This window comes from Panthera leo, chromosome E2 (genome assembly GCF_018350215.1).
Source record: "Panthera leo isolate Ple1 chromosome E2, P.leo_Ple1_pat1.1, whole genome shotgun sequence".
Taxonomy (NCBI): domain Eukaryota; kingdom Metazoa; phylum Chordata; class Mammalia; order Carnivora; family Felidae; genus Panthera; species Panthera leo.
Genome location: NC_056693.1, coordinates 33882108 through 33905645, shown reverse-complemented (window position 1 = coordinate 33905645; position 23538 = coordinate 33882108). Strand labels below are relative to the sequence as shown.

The following is a 23538-nucleotide window of genomic DNA, read 5'->3' as shown; positions in this document are numbered from 1 at the left end:
CCCTCCCCTGAAGTTGCAATCGTATTATTGTGTGAAAAGTGCAAAGGTTGGAGGTGGGGTGGCATAGAAGACCCAACTCAGCGTGGAAATCAGGCTTCCTCTAGAAGCCCTGAAGGATGAGGTATGTGGGCCTACCCAGGGTGAAGAAGATACTGGATCCCTGGCCTAATGGACAGAATACAAAGGCCAGGGATCAGAGCAATTCCACTCCTAGGAATTTACCCGAAGGAAATGAAAGCATATGTCCACGCAAAAACTCATACACAAAGGTTCATTGCAGCATGGTTCAGAATAGCCAAAAAGTGGAGATGACTCAAATGCCCATTAACGGATGAATGGATAAACAAAATGTGGCCTGTCCACACAATGGAATATTATTCAGCCATAGAAAGGTAAATATGAACGGACTTTGAAAACATTATGGTAAATGAAAGCAGCCAGTCATTAAAGATCACATATTGTATGATTCCATTTATATGAAATGTCCACACTAGACAAATCCACAGAGACAGAAGGCAGCCTAGTGGCTGTCTAGGCCTGGGAGGAGACTGGGGAGTAATTGTTATTACTATGGGATTTCTTGGGGGCGGTGATTAAAAATGCTCTGAAATTATAGTGATGGTTGAACAACTGTAGGTATACTCAAACCATTCACTTGTATACCCTTAAAGGGGTAAATGTTATATCTCAACAAAGCTGTCTAAAAGAAAGTCAGGGATTAGGAGAAGCCAGAGGTCAGGGTGCCTGGGTGGCTTAGTCGGTTGAGCGTCCGACTTCAGCTCAGGCCATGATCCCATGGGGTTCGTGAGTTCCGGCCCCGCACCCGGCTTGACGCTGTTCGTGCAGAGCCTGCTTCGGATCCTCTGTCTCCCTCCCTCTCTGCCCCCGCCAAAAATAAATAAGCATTTTTTAAAAAGAGGAGAGGCCAGAGGTCAACTGATTAAGGCCAAGTGTCTTACCCTCTGTCCTTCATCCACACACAATGTAAGGCCGTTAGAGCAAAATGTCGGAGGACGTCTTTCCTCGCCCTGGTAGAGACCTCACTGCACAAGCAGGAGGCCTCAGTTTCCCCAAATTGGCCTAGTATGTAAAACACCTGCCGTCTGGGTGTTTATTTCCTCAGTCCAGGCTGTCGGGACAAACAGATGGGAGTAACCAGGGCTGCGTGTACATTTCAGTGTGTTTGTGAATTACGGACACGTGAAGGTACTGCCCGTGTACCGGGCCCTGGCTGGCCTCAGGATGTGTGAGGGGGTAGAGGATGGAAGGGGTCCCAGTTATTTATGCTGCATCCACATCACCCCAAACTTTATGGTCTCTCATGGCTCTGGGGGGTCACTGGGCTCAGCGGGAGTGGTTCTTGCGTAGGATTTCTCAAACAGTTGCAGTCAGACCATGACAGGGGCTGGAGTTATCTAGAAGGCATATGTCTGGCAATTGATGCCGGCTGTCAGCTGGGACCTCAGCTGGAACTGTCAGCCGCAACACCTACCCACGACCCTTCCGTGCGGCCTGAACTTCCACATAATATGGCAGCTGGGTTCCAAGAGTGAGCATCCCAGGGGAACCAGGTGGATGCCTTGTTATCTTTTATAGAACCTAGCCTTGCAAGTCACATCATGTCACTTCTGCCATAGTTACCAGCTCCCTCCATAGACCCGCCTCTCAGTGAGAGGACTGTCACTGTCACATTGTAGGGAGAGCATGTGGGATGGGAGGAATTGTGGTGGCCATCTTTGGAAAATACCGTCTGCCACAGGGAATTGATATGGAGATATATTCATGATGGAGACAGCCCCTCGAGAATCTCATGGCTGACTCCAGTGCCGGGCTTCAGGCAGAGTCATGGCTGTGGGTTTGAATCTCAGCCGCTCTAGTTGTTGCCTGGTGAGATCACTCAGTTCTCTGGGCCTCAGTTTCCTCCTCTGTAAAATGTAAGGATAGACTTGTATCTGCTTCTGGGGATGCTTGTGGGAATTCAGTGAGACCCTTTGTGGCTAGCACAGCACCAAGCACGCTTAGACACCAGGGCTGGTGCATTGTTCTGGCTATTTTTAGGTCCCAGGGCTGTGGTCACCGTAATGCAGGGATGCCCCGTTCTCCGGTCAGGATGCCCGGGCTCCCCTGCCCTTTCAGTCAGCCCCAGACACCTCCATCGGACCCAACCTTACACTGAAATATTTGTGTGGGGGTGGGGAACCACAGGAGCAGCTGGGGAAACCGATGCTTCTGTCCTAGGAACTCCACCTGGGGACCCCAGTTGGATTGTTCTCAAGTGAAAGCTCCTTTTTTTGGTGGCCTCCTCCTTAGGGGAAAGGTCACTTTCTGGGCAGCCAGGGCAGGGCTGGAGTTTGTGTGGGATGAACGACAAGGTATGGTTTCCAAGGCCCGGGGGTCAGGGAGGACGCCAGCTCTGGAAGCTGGCAGACACATGGGGTAGGGGTGGGGTGCTTCATCAGGGTGGCTGCGGCGGGAGGGTGGACCGGAGGACCAGCTGTCCCCAGAACTTCCTGAGACCAGCCCTGGGAGGAGCTTTACTAAAGCAGCCACTGTCAGGTCTTTCCCAGGAAGCTCTGGATGTGTCCAGAGGGTGTGTCCAGCTCTGGGCGTGTCCATCTCTGGCTGGGGTCACCACCCTCTGGCCTGGCCTTGGCCATGGGAGGGGGTTGGGAGCACAAGGTAGGCTGCACAGCCCTCCAGACTGGGGTGGGGGTCGTGGCGGGGGGTGCTCTCTGAGGAACACACAGACCTGCAGACCAGTTAAATCCCCAGCCAGGACCACCTCCACTTCCTGCTTGTTCCACGACTGGAATTGAAGCCCCACTGAATACTCCCCGTGTGACCATGGCAAGTCTCGTTCCTCTCTGGGCTTCCATTTTCTCCTTTGTAAAATAGGGTAGCTTGTTGCTGAGATTACGGCTTTGGGTCTAGAGGACGTCATGGATGGTGGAAACCCTACAGGACAATAACCTGGCAAGGCAGGTGACAGAGGGTTCAAAACCCTCCCCGAGGGAGAGTTAACCATCAGGTCACCTTTGCAGCACTTGTGAAAGTAGGTCTTTGTGCCTTGTCTCAGTTTGCTCATCCTTTCACCGTACAGATGGGGAAACTGGGGCTGCACCTGTGGAACTGAGTCACAAAATTTGGAAGTGGTTAAGGGAGTGGATCCTAGGAGCTTTCATCTCAAGGGAAAGAGCCATTTTTTTCTTTCTCGGTTTTCTTTGGTAACTATATGAGATCCTGGGTGTTAAATAAACTTATTGTGTTGATCGTTTCACAATGTATGCAAGTCCTTAGCCTACGTGTTCGCACTCATACAGTGCTGTGGCACAGTTGTATCTCACTGAAACAGGAAAGGGGGGAAAAAGTCATGAAACGTAGGTTTGATTCCCTGTGCTACCACTTACTAGCTATGTGCCTTTGGACAAGTCAGGAAAAATCTCTGGGTCTCAGTGTCCTCATCTGGAAAGAGAGGGCCCTTGGGACAAAAGAAGGGATCCAGGTACAAAGTCTTGTCTTGCCTTCTACACCCACAACTGCACATTAGCATTGTCTGGGGACCTTTCTAAATAATGTGTGTGTGTGTGTGTGTGTGTGTGTGTGTGTGTGTGTGTGTTTTAAGGTGTATTTATTTATTTTGAGAGAGAGAGAGAGAGGTAGAAAGGGAGAGAATCCCAAGCAGGCTCCACGCTGCTTGGAGCACGGAGCCGGATCGGGGGCTCGAACCCATGAACCATGAGATCATGGTCTGAGCTGAAAACAAGAGTTGGATGTTCAACTGACTGAGTCACCCAGCTGCCCCTAAATACTATACTCTGTTTTTTTAAAAAGGCATTTTAGGGGAGACTGGGGGCCCAATTGGTTGAGGCTCTGACTCTTGGTTTTGGCTGAGGCCATGATCTTGTAGTTCATGGGTTCGAGCCCTGTATCGGGCTCCACGCTGACAGTGGGGAGCCTGCTGGGGATTCTCTCTCTCTCTCTCTCTCTCTCTCTCTCTCTGTCCCTCCCCTGCTTACGCTTTCTTTCTCTCAAAACAAATAAATACATTTTTAAAAAGGCATTTAAAAAAAGTTCCCCAAGTGATTCTAATGCACAGACAGGGTTGAGACCCACTCACTGGCTGATAGCCTTGCAGAGCTGAGTGTGGTCCAGCAGTATAGACATCACGTGGGGGCTCTTAGAAATGCAGCATCCTAGGCCCTGCCCAACACCTGCTGAACCAGAATCTGCTTGTTAACAAGATCCCCAGATGATTCGATGCACATTACAGTTTCTGTAACTGTGATTTTATAGTTCAAGAAGTAGTGGCCTGGACAGTGGATTTCAGATGTGTGTGTTTGGGGCCAGGATGGAAGGGGCAACTGGGGAGGATTTGAGGCCTGTAGGGATAGGAAGGGAGATTCTGTGACGCCCATCAGAGAGGTGGATGTTCAATCTGTAAAACCATAGGACAGAGGCCAAGTGACAAAGTAGCAAAATGAGCTTCTCCCAGCCTTGCGGACAGACGAGAGTACTTACCAGCCGGCTCACATTCTTGGGGAGAAAATTCACGTACAGAAATCGGGAGCGAGCTCCATGTTCATTACCCTGCTCACTTGGCCACAGCCTCACTTTTCTTTGAATTGTATTTGTTTCATGCGTGTATTTAAACAGCTTACTTTTCAGAGGAAGGGGGCAGGGAGACTGGACCTCATCGGTGTTGGGTAGAAAACAGTCCAGGCCTCCAGCAAGCAGGTGGCTGCAGAGGAAGATTAATAAAAGGAACGAGGTGCCTGCACACCGCCCGTAGCGGGCCCAGCCAGCTCTGCAGTGCCCAACATACGGTTTATCTCAGGGCAGCTGCTGAAAGTTTCTTGGGGTTTAGAACTTGGCCGGAGCTGAAAGGGAGAGAAGAAGGAAAATGTAAAACGAATAAGCAGCAAATGAAGAGCATCCCTGAGCTCCGGGCTCTCCTGGTGTGCATTTCATCTGGCCTGGAGCTTCTGGTTGGTGCCCTGTTCCTTCCTCAGCCATGACTTCCTGGGAAAGTCACCTTCAGGCTTTGAGGGACTCATGCTCCAGTTTTGGGCACAGAGAGAGGACAGTACAAGCACCCCTCCCCCGCTTGGTATGAAGGATCCAGAGTCAACTTGGCATCATTTCCCAGGGAGGAGAGATAGCATTTGGGGTTCCAGTTTTCTGGGGAAACTTGTTAGAACCTCTGCCTGCCCATCCCCTCCCCCATGACCAGGATCATGGCCCCATTCGGTGCCAGGTGTGCCCTGACCCTAGCCCGATAAGAGTGTCCTCGTGTGGGGTGTGGGTGCTTGGCACTTGGCCGGAGGACTTTCTCCTCGTGCTTGGCGGGGGACCGGAGACAACATGGAGAGCGGCAAAGGTCAGGGCTGAGCCACCCAGGTGAACCACTAGTAGGCAGAGTATCCCAGGATCCTAGGCCAGGTGGGACAGGCCCCTAGCATCACCTCTTAACTTCATTCTGGGTCCAATAGGAAGTAATCTCAGGAATCACCAGTGGGCCAACCTGCCCTCTAGTGGTGCTAAGCTGTAACTGCACCCTGTCTGGCTGCTTTTTCACAATGGGGTGCAGCTCTGGGGGAAGGTGCCCTGTGATCAATTTGTTCAGCCCACAGGCAGGTGACGGAGAGTGGGTGCCGTTCTCCTGTCATTTCAAGCATCTCTTCACCTCGTATATATTCAATCCTAAAAGGAGAAGGGAAATGGCGATAAACCATTACCCACTGCCTATTAGGGATTTTGTATATATACCATGCTTCCTGGATGCCTCCAAAGGTCCTGGGTGTTGGGGGGCGGGGGTGGTTACTAACCCTTGTCCAGAAATAGTTCTTGTCTTCAAAGACCAGCAGCAAGGAGTCAAGTCACAGTCCATTCCATGCCCATCTGACTTCCAAAGCCATGTTTTTAATGTTCCACCCACCAGTGGACCCCTCTAGGCCAGGAGATTCTAGGCTCTCACAAGGACGGCCAGGCAAGCAGCAAAAGGGAGGGGTGATACATCAGAGAGTGGTGGGGACTGTGGCAAACTGGGAGGTGTGTGTCATATCCAAAGGGCATGGTCATATGACTCCCCGGATTACTCTTGAGTGAGAATGTGGGACCAACACCTAACAAAAGTTGAAAATCTAGATTTTCATGTAAAAGTTCCCAATTTTAAATACAGACAATTGATTCCGAAAAGAGTTTAAATATAATGCAGGTCCAACAAAGAATGTTTCTAACACTTCGAGCTTCTATAATACCCGCATAGTACAGCTGAGTCAGGAGAGAGAAGGCAACTTGCCCATGAGCCCGTGACCATACGGAGACAGAGTCTGGAGTTGAGCCCATGTCTCCTGACTCCCAGGCCAGTGCTCCTCTCAGTTCATCTCTCTGTCATCTGTCCTGCTCTCCAGTCCCTGGGGCAGGGGGTGAACCACTTCTGACCTTGGTGAGTTACCAGGATACATCAGACTCAGGGTAGAGGCTGTTAACACGATCCACATTTATTGGTCAAATTTGGCTTACAGTGTAGCAGGGCCGTCCTTGGAAGCAACAAGAATATTACGTAGCACGTGCAGCCCCTGGGAACTCACCCGGATCCTGCTGAGGTAGTGACTGGACCCAGTGGCCTTGCCTGATTATCTTGGTAGTGCCTATCCCCACACCCTTAGACCTGGCTTCTTCCCTTACATAGGTCAGAGTAGGCCTGTCCATTCCCACAGACTGTACCTAGCCCTGGGCCCAAAGTCCTTGGAAGCCAGTGTTTAAGAGGAGGGAGTCATCCCATTCACAAATGGGAAAACTGAGGCTTGAGGCAGGAGGGGACTCATCCAAAAGCCTCAGGGCTGAGTCCTTGGCTTGGTTCTCAGGCCACTGGGCTGATCAGTGCTTGGACACCTCTCCCCATCCCCAGTTCTGGGTGGAGGACATTCCCTAGCTTAGATGCTCTGGAAATGCAATATATAAATACATACTTGCCTTTAAAAAGTAATAAATTAGATTTTGTACCAGCCTGAGGGTATCCTGCCAGCACATATCCTACAATATGAGCAGCTAGCACATGCCATCTATGAGCCACAAATCATATGTCCTGCCACGTGTGGTGCTAGGACCCATGACACTGACCCCGAGGCCACACCGCAAGCTCTATGTAACGCTGCATAGAATTCTGCCACGGGCGACCTGTGTCACCCATCACATCACGACACTCTCATTGTGCGACATGTCCCCGACTGCTCATGAATATCACATGTGATGCAGGGTAGTCTATTGGCCACACCAGGCTTTGGGCCCTTCTTGAAGACTGTAGCAAGACAAATAGGCCCCGCCCTCCTAGGGCAGCATACAGGGGGACCCAGCTGCGGCTCTTTTCCTGAGCCCTCAGTCCTGGTGGGTGGAAGCTGGCTTCACTTGGCTGTATTCGAAGGACCTTGAGGGGGCCATCAAGTACCCCAAGGGGCTTTCGGCTGCTTGTCAAAGAAAGCGAAGTCCAGCCTGGGCTCCTGCCTCTGCAGACGCCGCACCGTGTCGGGGGGAATGGGGTTGTTCCAGAGGCTGCAGGGCACAGAGGCAGGCACTCAGGTCTAGGAGTGGCTCACTCATTCTCTTGTCTCCATCCCCCGTTTGATCTACAGATGGGGAGACCCAAGCCCACGAGGGGGAGAGCCATGCCCAGGGCTACCTGGCAGAGGCAGGTATTAGACGAGCACGGCCACCCTCGGGAGAGGGTGTCCTCCACACCCACCTCCCGACTTCTCCCACTCGGTCTCCATCTCTGGGCGCTAGCGATCCCAGCCGGGGCCATGCTCTTATGACACATTGGGCGAAGAGGGAAAAACTATCTTCTTCAAGACACTCTACTTCCATCATTTGAAACTGTCATAAGATATCGATTTCCATAGCACAAGACACTTCACTACCATTTACTAGAAATTCAAAATGTCAACTGTATAAATGATGTCTCTTAGTGGCAATGCCCTTATGCAGTGCACAGCCTCTAAAACTATATGTGGTGGCTCTGATTATATAATTTTAAGTGCTTACTACGTGCTAGGCATTGTGCTCAGTGCTTCATATAATTGTTTAGTCTTCCTAGAAACTTTCTGAGGTAGATACTATCGTTGACCCCATTTTACAGATGGGGAAAACTGAGATGAAGAGAGGTTGAATTACTGACACAAAGTTGCATAACTGGCAAATGGCAGAGCTGGGATTTGATCGAGGTCTGCTTGCTGTCTAATTCCTGGTGGAGTGATGCAAGTCCCCTCTGATAATCCCCAGCCCGGGTCTTGCCCCCTCCCACAGGGAGTCAGTCCCCTTACATTGTAGAGGTTGATGTGGCCTCCCACCCACCATCCCTGCCCCTGTGAGCCCTTGTTACCGAATGACTTGGATGCCAGACCCTTGCGCCAACCCTTCAGCCAAGAGCCAGGCTCCACAAGCTGTGATCCGATTCTTCTCCAGGCTTCCCAACAGATAGCAGAGAGAAGGGAAAGAGAGAAACTGGCATGAGTGTGGGGGATGGGCTTCCCTATATCTCCCCCACCCCAGGCCCAACGGAACCCAACAGACAACAGTGCAGCGGGAAAGCCAAAGGCGGGGACCCAGGGAGAGTGAAAGTCGGCACGGGCTTGGAGCAGGGTGTGCAACTCAGTGAGGGCTTCCTTGCAGGCAGGGGCCTGACCCAGTGGCCTCTCAGCTTTCCCCAGGATGCAGGTTCCCCTTCGCGCCCTCCCCTACTTCTGGTTTCCCAGGAGGTGCCCCTCATACTCCATTCTCTTCAGCCGGCCCATCTGCGGCAGGACCCGGGCCAGCTCGGCAGCCGCCTCGTCCCCGAGCACATTCCAGGACAACCTGCAGGGTAGGGGACCTAAGGTCAGTGGCAGGAGAACAGGGAGGCCGAGGGGTAGAGACAAGGCGGCAGGTGGGGAGGCCTGGCGGCCCACGATGGGGGGGCTGTCACGCAGGTGCCAGAAAGGCCAAGATGGAGTGCTTGTGTGGCCTCCCCAAAGACTTCGGAGCACAGGTAGTCGCTTCCACTCCTGAACCCCGTTTTCCAACTGGTCATGCCTCAAGACCCCAGACAGCTCAGGAGCTGGCTGTGCAGACAACTCAGAGCACACGGTCTGCAGCAATAACGCCAGGGTCCAAACCTCCACCACGCAGGTGCCTCTATCATAATTTTTGCTCTATCCATGCACCTCCTGTATTCTATTTTTCTTAAAGCAGTCCTCACCCCCATCCTGCTTTTTTCACTTCAAGAAATTAATCTTAGGGAATGGTTATCACCACCATCAATGGAAAACCCGTGTTCACAACCCTAAATAGGAGGTAGTTATGGGGCGTCTGGGTGGCTCAGTCGGTGAAGTGTCCAACTTCGGCTCAGGTCACGATCTCACAGTTCATGAGTTCGAGCCCCACATCGGTCTCTGTGCTGGCAGCTCAGAGCCTGAAGCCTGTTCAGACTCTGTGACTCCCTCTCTCTCTGCCCCTCCCTGCTCATTCTCTCTCTTTCTCTATAAAAAATAAACATTAAAAAAATAAATACATAAATAAAATAAAAGGAAGGTAGTTATAAGGATAAACACAGTGCAGACAACAGTATTAACTTCCAGCTGGAACCTAGGTTCTTTTTGAGGGTGATGAGCCGGTGGCCTGCCCCCTGCTGGTTAAAAAGGGAGAATCATGAAGAGAAACTGAAGCAGAGAAAATTCCAACACTGGGAAATTTACTCTCCGGCACAGTAATATTTCAAGACCATGACAATGAGGCTAACTGGCTAATCTCTGATTCATCTTTGGTATGAAGTAAGTATCTACTCCATGGTCATATACAATATTCCTTGACTCATTAAGCAAAAAAATAAATAAATAAGGGAGAATGCCTTAGCACTGATCTGACACTTTGTCTTTGGTGTCATGTAATGAGAAGGATTAAAACCTTTACGATGCAAACCTAAAATCGTCTTAGAATCACTTGTGTCCTGTATTTCAGGAGACAGCATTTTCTCCCATTGTGTGCTCAGGGTCCCAGGCTAGTCCTGGCAGTGTAGTGCTCCCCAAGGTCGGAGCGCCTCTGATTGCCAAGAGCAAGGTGCGCATGGCCAGCGGGCAGGTCAGGGGCATGCTGGTTTGGGCCATTCTTCACTACGAACCGGTGGTTTGTAAATGAAGGCCCTGTAAACCGGGTGAGGTGTTCGATCCAGCCACCTCCCAAAGGGAAGGTCAGGGGCAAAGAGCCTTTAGAGAGGAGCTGGCCTCCCTCCCTGCCCCACCCAGCCCCACCCCCACCACTCCAGAGGTTGGGAAATGGGCAAGAGAGGCTGAATGAATTTGCCCAACATCACTCACAGCCCACATGTTGAAACTTCCTCCAGAAGAGGTTTAAGCAAGAATGGCCTTGCCCGTTTATAGACGGGGACCGGCCAGGGAGGGAGGGGCCAGCTCTAGGCTGTACAGTGACTGGCAGGCAGGCCAAGCCCCCGATGCCTGCTTTTCCCAGCTTAGGCTTCTTGTAAGTACTCACAGAATTTCTTCCAGGGCCGGGCAGAGAAGCAGGCTGGCAGCGAGGGGCTTGGCAGTGTGGTCGTCAATATCACATGAAACCAGGCTGGGGACAGAGAAGGGGATGGGATGGAGGGTGTCTGAGTCGGGGGCACCTCCAGCCAGCCCGCCTCTGCCCACCTTGCAATCAGAACGGGAGGGAGAGGAGTGGCCAGGGTGCGGGGCAGGGTGGGAGTCTTAGGAAGGTGCCCCTTTTTGCTCCAGACTCCCCTACACCTGAGGCCCCTGTCACTTCAAAGGCCTTCCCAGGTGCCAGAGAAGGGCTCCCCCCACGCCATCCCAGCCCCCCCCCCCCCCCCAGGTAGTCAGGAGAGGCTACTTACTCTATCCGCCTGAGCAGTGGGAGCCCCTGACAGAATTGTGGGATCCCTCTGGCCAGACTGTTCTCTGCCAAGCTGTAGGGCAGGGAGACACCTGTGAGAGGAGTCCCCAGATCTCCCTGGCCTGTCCCTCTGCCCAGGCTCCATGGTCCCTACTCACCTGACCTCTTCCACATATGGGCATCCATCCAAGGCCTGGCTCAGGCTCAGCGCCCCCTCTGGGCCCAGACGGCTAGATGGCAGGCTGGAGAAAGGGGAGGAGGTGAGTAGAGCGTGGGGGACCAGTGTGGGAATTGGGAACCTTCCCAGATCCCCCACACTCAGCATTGTTTCAGGCCGCACCATCAGACCTTACATGGTCTCTGGGTGCCTGCCACGCCCCGACCGCCTCCCCATCCACACAGGACCTGGGTGGGTATTAAGGGTCCTGGCTTTGGGGTCTGAGATCCCAAGTTCAAGGCCTGGCTCTTTCTTGTGTAAGTAAGGTAAGCTCTCCATGCCTCTCTTGGCTTTAGTTCCCTTGCCCGGAAAATGGAACAACTAGAAACCGCGGCCGCGAGGCTGCTGTGAGGCTCAAACGAGACCGTGGGCACGAACTGGGGTTTTTCTCCTGAGTCACCCTTTGCCGACGTGCCCTCACTCACCCTCACAGACTGGCTCAGAGCTGAGACTATTACACTTCTTTTGCAGATGAGGAAACCGAGACTCAGAAGGGGTAGTGGCTAGGCCAAGGGCCAGGAAGGGGCTGGTGGCGACCCGGGACTAGGCTAGGTCTCCTGACAGCCCTGCCCCGGACTCCAGAGCCAGGCGAGGAGCGGGCAGGGTGGGGACAAGCAGCCCCAGTACATGTACCACAGTCTGACCTAAGGCAGGGCAGCTGGGCCAGTGGGGGCCTTGGTCCCCCACTGCTCCCAGGGAACCCCTCCCTGCTAGCCCTGCACCAGCCCCAGGCAGAGGGACACTCACTGCAGGATTCTCAGGTGTCGAGGCAGTCCCTGGGCCAGCCCCAGGGCTGTGGCATCCCCCAGGGCATTGCAGCCAAGCCTACAAGAGGAGACGGATGAATCTGAGCAGGGGGCTGGTCTGCTCCGGACCCCTGCACTGCCCTGTGCCCACGTGGGGGACACAAAGGCCAGGAGGGCGGTGGGGACGCAGAGGGCAGAGGGCGGAGGGCAGCCACTGGCACTCATACTCACATCAGCTCCTCCAAATGCCTGCAAAGGCCGAGAGATTCTGCCAACTGCACTCCCCCAGCTGGGCCAATGCCATTTCCTGAGAGGCTGAGGGCGGGGCAGGCGTTAGGCTCTTGGACACCCCATGTCCCCCCACCTGCTTAGGGCCCCAAGAGCCAGCATCCCTGCCACACACCTTCCCAGCCTGATGGGGGCAGAAAGGACCAGAGAGGAACGGGGCCTGGGCCAACTAAAGGTCCCAAAGCTGGCAGGGCCAGGAGGCCACCCAGCCCCACCACTTGCACACTGAGGTCTGGGGGAGGAATGTCAGCCCGAGGTGGGGGCCAGTGTCCACCCCGGCCGTGGTGTGGCCGCTGAGGGGCCCTGTCAGCAGGACCAGCCACTCACTCTATCTTCCTGAGCTCCGGCAGCCACGGTAGGACGGCAGCTAAGAGCTGGGCACCGGTGTCTCCAATCTGGTTGTGGCTCAAGCTTGGAGAGAGAACAGGAGATGATCTGGAACCAGCAGCCTGCCACCCATGTCATTTTGTCCGTGCCCCCGCCCCTCCCAGAACAGAAGAGGAGGCTGAAGTCTGGAGAGAGGCCTCAGCTCACACGGAGAGAGTCCCCTCACTCTGTGTTGGGTGAGGACTTCAAACTCCTGTCTTCTGTTTAGAATGTTCTCCCTGATGTCTGACCTGAATCCCTCTGGCTGCAATCCACACTCGCATCCTATCTCGGGGTCTCCTGGGGGTCTTGGCCTGGGGTCATGCAGTGGGGAAGTGGGTGAAGGTCACGGGACTAAGCAGGGAAGCGTGCTCTCAGGGAGCCCCTTGCTTTTATCATCTGACCCTGCCAAAGTTGTCTTGTGTTGGGGGAGGGACAGGCAACTCATTCCAGCTCCTCCAAGCTGGTGGCAGCTCTGAGAGCCTCGGAAAGCGGGTGGCACCGACGTCACAAACACCGTTCCTGCTCAGACTGGAGACGCAGAGGCCTTAGTGGGGAGCAGAGGCCTTTGCAGGTGCTGCGCTAAGAACTCTACAGTTTACAAAGCTTTTACACATCCAGGGGCGCCGGGATGGCTCAGTCGGTTAAACAGCTGACTTCAGCTCAGGTCATGATTTCACGGTTCGTGAGTTCGAGCCCCACATCAGGCTCTGCACTGACAGCTCAGAGCCTGGAGCCTGCTTTGGATTCTGTCTCCCTCTCTCTCTGCCCCTCCCCCACTCATGCTCTGTCTCTCTCAGAAATAAATAAAACATTAAAAAAAGACCCAAACAAACACAAAGCTTTTACATAACCAGGAACCCATGTGCCCGTCACTAAACCTCAGGGGTTGGGGAGGGGGACAGGCGAGGTGGGCATGACTGTACCCAAAGTCCGGATGAGAACACAGAGGACCAGGGAGGAGCCATGACTGGCCAAAGTCTCCTAGTGACTCCCAGGCAAAGTGGAAATGAAAGCCTGGAGCCCCCCACTCCTGGAAGCAGTGGCCACATTCTCTGGTTGGGTCAAGCTTTGCCTCAGCCTCTGTACCAGGGATCTCCAGCCGGCTGAATGCCAAGTTCACGTGGGCTCTGCAATTCAGGCAAATCATCTCTCTAGGGCATAGGTGCTCTAATCTATGCAAATGCTGGGCTTTTCTATAAAGCCAGTTTATTGTCTTTTCTGCACCCTGACCTTGCCCTGCCTCCATGAGGGGGGAGAAACAAAACGAAACAAAACAGCTGAGGCAAACTGTCTTGGCCCCATGTTGAGTCTTTGAAGATTGTTTTGTTTTCTTTCATTTCACAAAATCAACTTCAGTGAAGTGCCTTTCTAGAAATTAATTTTGGATGGAATGACCTAGTCTCATCTGATATGCTTCCAGAACTCTCTGACCGTGCATTTACCACCCACTCCATACCGCTAGCGTCGGGGGTGGGGACTTGGGTGAAAACAAAGCAGTGTTTTGTGCTATTGCTGGGGTTTGTTCTTAGCCACCACATTTCATATTTTGAAAAAAATCACATGAAAAGGAAGTGTTATATCTGTTAATCAAGGTGGCCAGGGGCCCAAGGCGAGAATGTCAAAGTCACCAGATCTGAGTCTAGACCCTCATTACTCAACGTGTGTGGTCTGTGGCCCCCAGACTTGGTATTACTTGGGGGCTTGTCACACTGGGTGAATCTGTGCACATTAAGGGTCGTTCCAGAACTTGGGCCCGACCCCTTCAGGTCACTTCCATAGCCAGGAGGAAGCTGGTGGCATCCAAAGGCAAGAGGAGCGGGCACCGACCTGGGAGGGCAGCGATGTCCCCAGCAGAGGAGCCACAGAGGGTCCTCAGGAAGTCCCCCTGGTGCTTCCCTGGGTGGGTGGTCCCAGTGGAACTGGGGAGCATGCCCTCCCACTCATTCCCTCGGGCTCACTTGGTCACTCACCGGAGGCTCTGCAGGAGGGTCATGTGTCTCAGTCTTTGAGTGAGCATGGGCAGGATGGAGCCTCCCAGTGGGAGATGGCTGAGGCTGGAAGAGAAGAGGCCAGAGGAGGGCTTGGTATGGCTGGGGTTGGGTCCCAGGGGCAGACTGAGGCCCTGTCCGGTCTGGGGGCTTGAGGCCTTGGTGCTAAGCAATGCCCAGGGACCCCCAAGATAGCCACTTACATCCACAGCGAGTAAACACGTTGTACAAAATGAACCTGCCTGGGAAATCCAAAGGCCGTTTCTCTGCGTGAATTAAGGCCATCCAGGCGACAGTTCTATGTTCCAAATCACACTGGACCCAGACTGTTGACCAGGAATCATAGCAACCACTGTGTACTAGCATACTATTACTGAGCACATACTATAGGCCAAGCACTGAGCTCAGGGCCGTCCTGAGAGGTGGAACTCTTATCACCCCCATTTTACAGATGAGGCACACTGAGGCTCAGAGCATTAGAAAACTTGTTCAAGGCCACACACAGAAAGTAGAAGCCCTGGGAACAGAAGCCAAGGCTACAGGACTCCCATTCCTGGACCCCAACTACCTGTTACCCATGGGATCACACTCCTTAAGGCCCCCTGTCTGGGCAGGAGAGAGGAATAATAATAATAATAATAATAATAATAATAATAATAATAATATTAGTCAATACTTGTAGAGTGTGAACTCTGTGCCAGGCTCTAAGGACTTAATACGTATTATCTCATTTAATCGTTATAACAACCCACGGAAGTAGGTACAGCTGTTATCTCCAAACTCAAGATGGAGAGAAAAGCACAGAGAAGTTAAGTAATTTGCCCGAGCTCACACAGTCAGAGGTGGAAGCAGGAGGTGTCCTGGTTTGCCTAGATTTATCTTTGTACTTTGCAAATTTCCCTATGCTACGTCGTGGTGTTGAGCTGTTTTTGTTGATTTTAAGGGGCATTCTCTGTGCCTCCCAGACTTGAATGCCTGTTTCCGTCCCCAGATCAGGGAAGTTCTCAGCTATAATTTGTTCAGATAAAACTTCTGCCCCTTTCTCCCCACTCTTCTTCTTCTGGGATTCCTATGATCCAGATACTGTTTCATTTTATGGAGTCACTAAGGTCTCTAAGTGTCTCTTTGTGATCTAAGAATTTCCTCTCTCTCTTTTTTTCAGCTTCATTGTCCCCCATAATTTTATCTCCTGTATCACCTACTCTCTCCTCTGCTTCCTCAATCCTCATTGTGACTGTATCCAGTCAGTTTTGCATCTCAGTTATAGCGTTTTTTTATTTCAGCCTGGCTGGTTTTTGGGTCTTTGATCTCCACAGCAAGGGTTTCTCTGGTGTCTGGATTTGAGGGGGTCTCCAGGATGCGGGACTTTCAGCTCTGGGCAAACCGGGACAGGCGGGTCACCCTACCGAGACTTGAACCCAGGTGGGGTGGCTCCTAACCAGGGTCCGTGCCCCTAATCACTTGGCCACGGATGGAGAGGTGGAAGACATCAGCTGGAGAGCTCAAGGAGAGCTGCCTGTCAGGGAGGAGACCCTGGGAAATGACAGATCTGAAACCAGAAGAGGTGTCTGGGCAGCGAGGATCCCTCCCCTTTGTGGTGTGGGTCAGTTTGAGCGAGTATCTTTTTCCAGCGACCAAGCACTTTGATGGCACTCAGAGCCAGGCGAGGAGGTAAAAGGGAGGGCATTCAGCTCACCTGCATCCATCCAGGGATTTCACAGTTTGTGTTCGCAGGAGCTGGAGAGGTTCCTGGCCATGCTCCCGACTCCTCCCCACCTTCCCCCCTTAACCATTCACCACCACTTACTCCAGCCTCTTCAGCCAGCACTTGCCCTCGAGGACCCCCATCAGCACTCTGGTGCCCTCCTCGCCAAATTGATTGTTGGACAAGCTGGAAGGGAGCGAGTACGAGGTGAGAGTTAGACGAGCCCCCTGGCTCCTGGAGCTGTCTCATCAGCCCCCTCCGTCTCTCAGTGCCCCCCTGGAGGGCAGCTCTGGGTCCGCAGATCCTAGACCACCGTCTTTGTCCAGGCCCCGCCAGGGCACTGCTGGCTCTAAGGGCCAGACACGGCCATCACAGCTGACCCAGCTGAGAAAGGATGCCTTGGATGAGGGCTGCAAAAGGGGAAGCCGGGGACAAGGGACACACACACACACACGCACGCACACACACACACACACACACACACACGTGCAGTGATCCCTTCCGCCCCGGAGCCTTCACTGTACCCTGGTACCCACAGCCACCCCAGGCAGAGAAAGAGGATGACCCCCGTTTTACATTTTACATGAGACAGTCCAAGCCCAGAGAGGCACAGTTGTTTATTTGTCCAGGGTCACCCTGAGTGAGTGGTAAGTTGGGACCAAGGAGACAGTGCTCAGCTCCCCCAGGCCACACCCAGGGTCGCTGGGCTTCATCGGGGAGCAAAGTGATAGGTGGAGTTCCCCACCCACCTTATCAGCGCCTCAACTGTCCTCACCACCCTCAGCTGGGTCACCCCTTCCCCCCACCTCCCACTCCCAGCTCCGCGACTCACTCCAGCTCCTCCAGGTGGAGGCAGTGGCTCAGACCCGATGTCAGGTGGACCAGGCCCTCGGACCTCACACAGCTGCAGGTCAGCCTGTGGGGGTCAAAGGGCAGCAGGTCAGGTAGGGGCTGTGGATCTTGAGAACCCCGAATGCCGGTAGCAGAGAGCAAGGAGGAGGGGTGCGGCGGGGGGGAAGGGGCCCTCCTTCCCTTCATAAACCTCCCTGCCACGGAATCATTAAGCTGAGGTATAGCTTGGAGGCAGGAGCATGGACTAGTTGAGCATTTCCCTAAACCATATTCAGGTAGCAACTTCACAATGTAAGCCACGAAGTCTAGCTAGCTACTATCTTTGACCATGAGCTCTGCCTCTTTAGTTCAACAGCAAAAGCGAGTAGCAAGTACTGGAGGGGTGTTAAAGATGCCCTGGCACCAAACGGACACCTTCTCCTTGATGCGTTCAGTTGGATTCAAAGAGAACGAAAAGTTAGAAAAGCTCCATTTCGCAACCATCATACTGACACTTGACCCAGGCAAGAATTATCAATGGAGGTTGAAATCTGTAGATTTCAGATGGAAATGTGAGGAAGGACAGGATGTTTACACAGTCTTAAAGTATCGCCCTACAAGATACAGGTTAACTAGAAAGGGGAAAACAGTCGCCTTGCAAGGGAAGAAACCTGGCAGCCACCAGCTTAATCAGGTGATCCCAGTTCCCCGTCACCAGTCAGGGGACAAAGAGACAACATGTGCCTCCAGGGAAGAACACAACATCACCTCTGTGATATTTCTGTTCCACGCGCAGAACATAAATCTGAACATGAGGAAACATCAAAGCCAAACGGAAGGACGTTTTACAAAATCACTGGCACGTGAATGTCATGACAATATCATGCGCGACAAAGAAGGCCTAAGGACCCTTCCAGATTGTCAACTAGTGTTGGCAAATAACAACTAAGTGCAGTGCGTGATCCTTGGTGAAATCCAGGACTAGGAAAAAAATGCAACAAACAACATTATGGGGACATTTGGCAAAACGGGCACAAAAACGCTAGTTCTGATAACAAGCATGTGCCAATGTTACATTTCCTGCATTTTACACTTTCACTGGGTCATGGGAGAGCATGTTCTTGTTCTTAGGAGATTCCCTGAAATAGTAAGGGGGGAAGGGGCAGGTTTATGCAACTGCTTCCAAATGGCTCAGAAAAAAGAGAGAGGGAGAGAGGAGAAGAGCAGAGAGGAGGGATGAGGAAGGAGGGATGAGGAAGGAGGGATGAGGAAGGAGGGATGAGGAAGGAGGGAGGAAGGGAAAAAGAGCAAAGGTGAAAAAATACTGACAAGGGGTGAATTTGGGAAAATGGTATATGGAACCGCTTCTCGGTCTTTTATTAGTTTGCGATTATTTCAAATAGTAAAGAAAAAGAAAAAGAGAAAGCGTTGGAAAGGAAATCGTTCTCTGCCATACGGCCATGTGGATGACCACACACCTTGACTTTCCAGGGCCACGGAGTGGTCCCAGCCCCCAGGGTGGGGGCGCAGAGTTAGTTCCTCTGAGCCCAGGGCTGGGGAGGGCGGGAAGTGCGGGGGCAGAACAAGGGGGTGCAAGGGGGCGCGTGAACATCTTGTCTGCATACCGGAATGTCTTCAGCTCAGAGAGGGACGGCAGGAGGCTCTGCAGCAGCAGGGAGCTGGTGTCACAGAGGTTCACCTGGGACAAGCTGAAAAGGCGCAAGCATATTCGGGAGGATTTCAGGTGGGATGCTCCTCAGGGAACATCCATCACATAGAGATGGGGAGGCCAAGAGGGGGAAAAGAGCCACCCAAGAGTTCCCAGTGGGGGCACCTCCGCCACCCTGGAGCTCTCCTCAACGGGCCAAGTATGATTCTCTCCTGCTTGGGGAAGCAAGAAGGCCACGGAAAGCAGTGCTGCCCCAGGCTCTGCTCCTCCCCATCACAGACTGGCCAGCCTCTCCCATGTGGCCTGGGGGGGGGGGGGGACTGGGTACGGGGGTGACCAGAGACCTCGGGACCCTAGGAGGTGTTTCAGGGTTCTGACCTGAGCTGCCGCAGCCTGGCACATGTCTCCATCAGCTGCCAGACAAGAAGATTGTGGTGGGTCCCAAGGTCACAATGAGCCAACCTGGAGGTAGATAGGGAGGCAGCAGTTTCTGAACATGGGTTACTGTTGGGGACTCAGTCCCTGCCTACATGGAGCTTACCTTTTAGGGATAAATAAATGCTAATGAAATAAAGTCCCACAACTTTCTATTCATTTATGGGAAGTGCTATGAAGGAGAGGTCCAGATGGGGCAGCTGGTATGGCTGTGCAGGTTGTTCACCACACAAGGGGACCCAGCCAAGAAGGTGAGCTGGGGCCGAGTTCCAGCTATGATCTATTTCCCAGAATGTACACATGCAAGGCTGTGCATTCACCTAAAAGGGGTGATGTTTTAGTTTCCAAAATGTGCTGCATGGATTCGGGGTGCTGTGAATCCAAGCATCTGTAGGAGTGGATCACGGGAGAACCTGATTCTTTCTGGGGGTTCAGAGGGGCCTTCCTGAAGCAGTGGTGTTTAAGCTGAGACCTGGAGAATGGGGTGGGGGGCGGGTAGCCAGGTGAATCAGAAGGAGGAGGGTAGGGGGAGAGAGAACATTCTGGTCCAGGAAGAGCCTGTGCAAAGGCCCTGAGGTCAAAGGGAGCGAGGTGGTGTTGGAGGAAGTGAAAGATGGTGGGGGTGACTGGAGCTGAGACTAAGATCTGGGGTGGGGATGGAGAGCATGGAGAGGCAGGTTGGGCCGGCTTTCACTGGCTACCTAGATACTTGACATCAAAGGACTCTGAGCGACGCATGAGAAATATTGATCAGAAGCAGCAGGTGCCCCCACCCCTACCCCACCGCCGGCTACTGGTCTGGGGGTCCAGGTACTAGGTCCCACCTGAGGGCCACGGCCTCTGGGTTCTCCTGGCGGGGAAACTCCAGCTGGAGACAGAGTTGCTGCTGGGCCTCGGCAATGCTGAGGAGGGAAGGGGTAGCCAGCGTGAGGGCTGCAGCTGTCTCCCATGGAGGCTGAGCTCCGGACTGAGGCTGCCAATCGACTGACTCTAAGCTCCCAGACCCGGTAGGGACCAGACTCGGGGCAGCGGGACCCCACAGCCTCTGCTCTTAGCTGCCCTGTGTCATCTCTGTGGCCTCCGGTCATAGAGCCACACTGCGCGTTACTGTCATCCAGGGGCCGCTACCAGGCAAGCGGCACAGCCTCCGGGCTGTGCACCCCCGCGATCCAACGGCTCTTTGCATCCGCGGCTGCCTTCCTCTTTCTGGCACGGTGGCCTCATTACTGCATAAGTCACGACACGTGTGTGTAGCCCCTGCCATCTTGGGGATCCAGAGAATTTGCTAGTGACAGAGCTGTTAGCCCACAGGCCAAGAGATCGATGTCTAGGGTAGGGACGGTCCCAACAGTCTTGAAAAGATGAAGCATTCAGGGCGGCCTCCTCCCGCGACTCACCTGATTTCCGTGATGTTGCCTGAGGCCTGGGTGCAAACTTCCAGCAGGGCGAGGACCCCGGCTTTGCCTACCCATGGTTCCTCCACCCTGTCGCAGAAGCAGAGGGAGATGAAGGTCCCCCCGGCTGAGCAGGGGAGGGCGTGGGAGCCCAGGAGGCTTTTTGGTTTGACTTATTTAAAAACTATAAAATTACACAACCACGCACAAACATAAAACAGGAAATTAACATCATCCTTGTTCCGACAGTTACTGTAACAATCCTAACAGAAAATATTCTTTTTTAAACAATAGTTTTAGACTTAAGGAAAGGCCTATATAGCATCATGTGGCAAAGATAAGGAAATAAAATTGTATATAAAACATCCCAATTTGTATTTAAAAAAAAGAAGGGGTGCCTGGGTGGCTCAGTTGGTTAAGCATCTGACTTCGGCTCAGGTCACGATCTTGGGGTTCATGAATTCGAGACGAACGTCGGGCTCTGTGCTGACAGCTCAGAGCCTGGAGCCTGCTTCTGATTCTATCTCTGTCTCTTTGTCTCTGTCTCTCTCAAAAACAAATAAACATTAAAAAAATTTTTTTATGTTTATTCATTTTTTTTGAAAGAGAGAGACAGAGCACAAGCAGGGGTGGGGCAGAGAGAGAGGGGGTGGGGGACACAGAATCTGAAGCAGGCTCCAGGCTCTGAGCTGTCAGCACAGAGCCCGACATGGGGATCGAACTCACGAACTGTGAGATCATGACCTGATCCAAAGTTGGATGCTCAACCGACTGAGCCACCCAGGCGCCCCAAAATAAATAAACATTTAGAAAAAAAATTTAACAAGGAAAAATATGAGAGGGGAGAAAACATGGAGGGAAACAGAGAGACAGAGATACAAGAAAAATATATTAAATGCTAAGGCTGGTTGTTTAGACGGTAGAATTCTCACAAATGGTTTTTCCCCTTTTTCCTTAGTTTCCAATATTTTCCAGACTTTCTACAATGTGCATGCACTAATTTAGAAGCAGAAAAAAAAAAAAGAGTTGTTTAAACTATTTCTGCTTTTGAAGTTATGTTGAATTTTTTTTTTCAAAGTACTATTTTCTTATGTTCATCTGGATTTTCCACAAATCTCTACGAGTATGTGTTATTTTTAGGGAACGGAAAGTTTTCATTTAAAGCATTATTTTGGGTGCTCCAGCAATTCTGGGTATATACCCAAAAGAATTGAAAGCAGAGATACAAAGAGAGATTTGTACACTCATGTCCACAGTGACTAATACAGTCACTGTATTGGCCACAGTCACTGTGGCCAAAAGGTGGAACAGCCCAAGTGTCCACGGACGGATGAATGGATAGATAAACAAGATGTGGTATGTCCCTACAATGGAACGTCAGCCAGCCTTTTAAAGGAAGGAAATTAATGGGGAGCCTGGGTGGCTCTGTCAGTTGACAGTCCTACTTCAGCTCAGGTCATGATCTCGCGGTTCGCGAGTTCGAGCCGCGCGTCGGGCTCTGTGCTGACAGCTCAGGGTCTGGAGCCTGCTTCCGATTCTGTGTCTCCCTCTCTCTCTGGCCCCCACCCCCACTCACGCTGTCTCTCTCTCTCTCTCTCCCTCAAAAATAAACATTAAAAAATTTTTTTTAATAAAAGAAAAGTCTGACATGTGCTACAACATGGATGAACCCTGAGGATCCTGTGCTCAGTGAAATAAGCCAGTCACAAAAAAGATAAATACTGTACAATTCCACTTATAGGAGGGACCTAGAGCAGTCAAATCCATAGATTCAGAAGGTAGAATGGTAGTTCCCCAGGGGCTGGGGAAGGGGGAAATGGGGATTTGTTCAAGGGGCATGAAATTGCAGTTTTTCAACCAAAGAGGTGGGGTTGAACAACAACGTGAATGTAAGTAACGCTCCTGAACTGTGCCCTTAAAAATGGTTAAGATGGTAAATTTCACGTTATGCGTATTGTGCCGTAATTAAACAAGGATGTTATTTCGGGGAACAACCAGACTCACACGCCTCATCACTGGCTGTGCTGAGAGGTGCACAGCACTGGCCACGAAGGAAGTTTTTTGGACACAAAAATGCAACTGAATCTCACGGAGCCTCTTCTGATGTAACTTCCATTCCAGGAAAGTCAGGGATTTAGAGGAACAAACACAGTGACGTCACAGAGCCGGCAAGGGAGTCTAGAGCACACGGCTGGTTTTGTCCACAGGTCACTGGCATAAAAGAGGAAAGTGGGGAAGGGGATACAGATTAAGAGTCCTAAGAGCCCCCTCATGCCAACACGGACCTTGCCTGGATCCTGGGTCCAACGAGCCAGCTGCCCCATTTGGGGACGATGGGAATTTTCAGACTGGATTGGGTAATCACGACACTAGGAACTGCCACTGACTTTCCTGGGTGTCCTAATTCAACCGTGATTATGTACAAAATGTCCTCATATTTAAAGATCCATGGTGAAATATTTAGGAGTAATATTTAAAAAAATTTTTTTTTTTTAACGTTTATTTATTTTTGGGACAGAGAGAGACAGAGCATGAACGGGGGAGGGGCAGAGAGAGAGGGAGACACAGAATCAGAAGCAGGCTCCAGGCTCTGAGCCATCAGCCCTGAGCCCGACGTGGGGCTCGAACTCACGGACCGTGAGATGGTGACCTGAGCTGAAGTCGGACGCTTAACCAACTGAGCCACCCAGGCGCCCCAGGAGTAATATTTTATGGGATCTATGGCTTATTTGGAAACACTGTAGCCAGAAAAAACAAAATTAAGATATGAAACAAATATAGAGAACCCTGAACATCTGTCAAGCCCAGGTGATAAGAACATGGGTCTTCAAAATTAGTCTACTTTTTAGTATCTTCAACGCTTTTCTGAAAGTTTTAAAATGATCATAGCAAACATGCACACATGGTATTTGTTATATATTATTATTTTTAAAATGTTTAATGTTTATTTATTTTTGGGAGAGAGAGAACGAGTGCGAGCAGGGGAGGGGCAGAGAGAGAGGGAGACGCAGAATC

The 23538-nt window shown here is 52.0% G+C and overlaps 1 protein-coding gene across 12 annotated transcripts in view; it reads right to left on the bottom strand.

Moving 5' to 3' along the window:
- Positions 1 to 5770: 5770 nt before the first annotated feature.
- The window catches only part of NLRC5 (NLR family CARD domain containing 5), an 86678-nt gene continuing 68910 nt past the window's right edge, over positions 5771 to 23538 (bottom strand). For all 12 annotated transcript variants that reach the window (XM_042920237.1, XM_042920240.1, XM_042920248.1 and 9 more), the window contains 16 exons: positions 20527 to 20613; positions 19954 to 20031; positions 19073 to 19156; positions 18651 to 18734; positions 17027 to 17110; positions 16297 to 16380; positions 14472 to 14555; positions 12460 to 12543; positions 12076 to 12159; positions 11846 to 11923; positions 11040 to 11123; positions 10883 to 10954; positions 10522 to 10605; positions 8767 to 8850; positions 8378 to 8461; positions 5771 to 7551 (listed from right to left, as the gene is read on the bottom strand). In XM_042920237.1, coding sequence (XP_042776171.1) covers positions 7440 to 7551; positions 8378 to 8461; positions 8767 to 8850; positions 10522 to 10605; positions 10883 to 10954; positions 11040 to 11123; positions 11846 to 11923; positions 12076 to 12159; positions 12460 to 12543; positions 14472 to 14555; positions 16297 to 16380; positions 17027 to 17110; positions 18651 to 18734; positions 19073 to 19156; positions 19954 to 20031; positions 20527 to 20613 — 1351 coding nt within the window. In that variant the 3' untranslated portion in view covers positions 5771 to 7439. The remainder of the gene's footprint in view (positions 7552 to 8377; positions 8462 to 8766; positions 8851 to 10521; positions 10606 to 10882; positions 10955 to 11039; positions 11124 to 11845; positions 11924 to 12075; positions 12160 to 12459; positions 12544 to 14471; positions 14556 to 16296; positions 16381 to 17026; positions 17111 to 18650; positions 18735 to 19072; positions 19157 to 19953; positions 20032 to 20526; positions 20614 to 23538) is intronic.